We start from the raw sequence: 2,808 nt of genomic DNA on the forward strand, positions 1-2,808 counted from the left end.
AAAAAAAGAAAAAAAAAAAAAAAAAAGAAAGAAAAAAGAAAAAGAAAAAGAAACCCCAAAATTAAACTAATAAAAAACATTACTTGAAGTAAGATTAATTTTCCAAGTATGTGCTTGTGCATGATTAAATTAGGTTTTCTTCCCCAGAAATTTCCATGAGGATTTATTTACAGGAAAAACATAAGAGTAAGAGAATAACTATAATTTGCAGATAGTTTGTTCTTCCCTGTACAGAGAATGGGGGCTAGAAGGACCAGGAAGCTTGGTGTGGCCTAGTGCTTGTATATAGAATACTTGATGTTGGATTTAGGCCTGGTGGTCTCAAAAGTCTTCCTGTGGTTATTGAGAATGAGGGTCACATTTGTTCTGCAGGTCTCACAATAGTTTGGGTGTATGTGCGCAAGAGATTACTATGTACTTCACAAAGGCTAGGTAGCATTTATCCAGTGATATAAATCTTCACAAAGCACACAGAAATATGTTTGGCTCCCAAATGTTCATCACAAGTACAAATATATGTCAATCAGTATGACTTAGAAAACACTTAAAAATTCAACCCATGGCAAATAAAGGCAGCTTGTAGAGCAAAGACTTAAATTAACTACTCGAATTGGTGCTGCCATCAAACTGCCTTGCAATTACCCAAATCACTTTAACTATTTAGAAGCTGCCCAAATGTAAGCTAGTGAGCAAAATAGTATACGAGTAGCTAGAGAAGCAATTACAACAGTTAGTAAAGTCATATAAATAACTAACCTGGGTTTTCCATTGACATGAAGACAGTTTCTCCTGAGAATGGAAATAGGGTAAGTGTGTCTTCATAGACCATTTTGTGTTTGAAGGTATATCCAGAGAAGAAGACAGATAGGAAGTCAGTTTGTGCTCCAATGCTTAGAATGTACCAGTATGCCACTTCATGTAAACAAACTGACAACTGCAAGCTATCAAAAACATAGCCATTGATGCCTGAAAAGCAATGGGAAACAAGAGGTTTGGTAATATCTAGGATTTATTATTTTAGATTGTGATTGCCATGATATAATTAAAAATTATGATGTTATGCCCTTTACCTTATGCACAAGAGGAGATAGCATTATACCTTCCCAAAGAATGGACATTAACATTGATCAGTGAGCCCCAATCCCAAAGCAAGGAGAATGTCATAGACTATCATGTACAGATGAAGATGGACCATATAGGGAGACAGTGTGAGGAGGGCAGGGTGTCTGCATGGTCTGAAGGTTTCTCCCAGATTGCTTATTACTTGCAAGGGTGAAAAGAGGCAGTTACACAGAGAAAGCAGGAAACAGCTTGACCAGGTGATAAGGTTAACATCTGGCAATGCTCCAGATTCGAGGAGAGACAGAGGCAGGGCAGCCAGAGGCTTGTACGGGACGGCTGCACCTCGGGGAGAGGTGCTACGGAAGACGGCCCTGCTGACCCCACTGCAGGACTGGCTGGCGACCGGAATGCACTGTAGCAGTGGGACGTGGCCGGAATTCCGTAACACATCCTGGTTATGTAGGAGAAGACTCTCACTCACAGGAAATGCACGCTCAAGTGCTGAGAGGTAAAGGGGCATAATGGCTGCAACTTATTCTCAAGTGGAAAATAAATAATAAAATATGTGTATACAAAAATGGAGGATTGTCTGTTGATAATAACATGTATGATTCTTCAGCTAGATCAGTGGGAAGTGTGTTCATGTTGGGTAAATTCATTTTACAAGCTGTAATGATGTACAATTATTAAATTTATAAGATAAATTAAAATAATAATAATAAGAGTATGTATGTAGAAAAAGAGAGAGGACAGTAGATAGAGCAGTGGTTACATCGCTGGACTCCCACATGGCTGACTATGGTTCAAGTCCCAGACTGGTGTCTTCAAAATCATGCTGGACACATGTGCACGTATGCCTATGATCCCAGGAGAATGGAGGAGAAGGGACTGTGGCATGGCCATCCCCCTTGGGGGGTGATTTCTCACTTTCCCTCTTACTGTTTCTGTCTCTCTCTCTCTTTCCACAGAGCACACATGCTTTATGGCAAAAACCTCTAAAAAAATAGCATAATGGTTACATTGCTGTACTCCCACATGCCTTACCATGGTTTGAGTCCCAGACCCACTGACGACACTCACACCAGATGTGAGTGCCCAAAATCCTGAGAGGAGAATGGAGGAGAAGGGAGTGCTGCATGGCCATCCCCTCTAGGGGGTGACTTCTTGCTTTCTGTCTGTCTCTCCAGCAAGTGTATTCACCCAATAGCAAAAATCTATCTCAAAAAAAAAAGAGAGAAATGATAGAGCAAATATAGCGAAATGTTAAAAATTGATGAACTTGTGTAAGGGATATGTGCAAGTTCTCTGTATTATTATGGCAACTTTTCTGTAAGTTTTTAGTTATTCCAAACGAAAGAATTAAACAAAAGAAACATTGGCAGGGCCAGCAGGTGGCGTGGTAGTTACGGGTGCTGGACTCCCACATGGCTGACTGTGGTTCAAGTCCCAGACCTGGAAGCTTGCTTTCTCACTCTCTCTCTCTCTTCCTCTCCCCCTCTCTGTGTCCCTCTCTGGTCAAATTTTAAAAATTAAACAAATAAATAAATGTTAGATAAAATAATTTTTAAAAGCAAAGTAACATTGGATTTAGTCTATAAAGGGAATTGTTTCTGAAAGCCTCTTCCAAACATCTATTCATCCATTCATTCAATAAACATTACTAGGTACTATGTAAGTAGGTAGCCCACAAATTCACTGAACAATGATAACACACTAATTTAGTGCAACTAAATAAGAATCAAAGTT

At 39.6% G+C, this 2,808-nt stretch overlaps 1 protein-coding gene across 1 annotated transcript in view; it reads right to left on the reverse strand.

The window, feature by feature from the left end:
- The window catches only part of F8 (coagulation factor VIII), a 192,227-nt gene that overhangs the window by 95,916 nt on the left and 93,503 nt on the right, over positions 1–2,808 (reverse strand). The window contains 1 exon segment of the mRNA XM_006171065.1: positions 757–966. Within this exon segment, the coding sequence (XP_006171127.1) occupies positions 757–966 (210 nt within the window).

Source organism: Tupaia chinensis, unplaced genomic scaffold (assembly GCF_000334495.1).
Source record: "Tupaia chinensis unplaced genomic scaffold, TupChi_1.0 Scaffold149248_1, whole genome shotgun sequence".
Classification (NCBI taxonomy): Eukaryota; Metazoa; Chordata; class Mammalia; order Scandentia; family Tupaiidae; genus Tupaia; species Tupaia belangeri.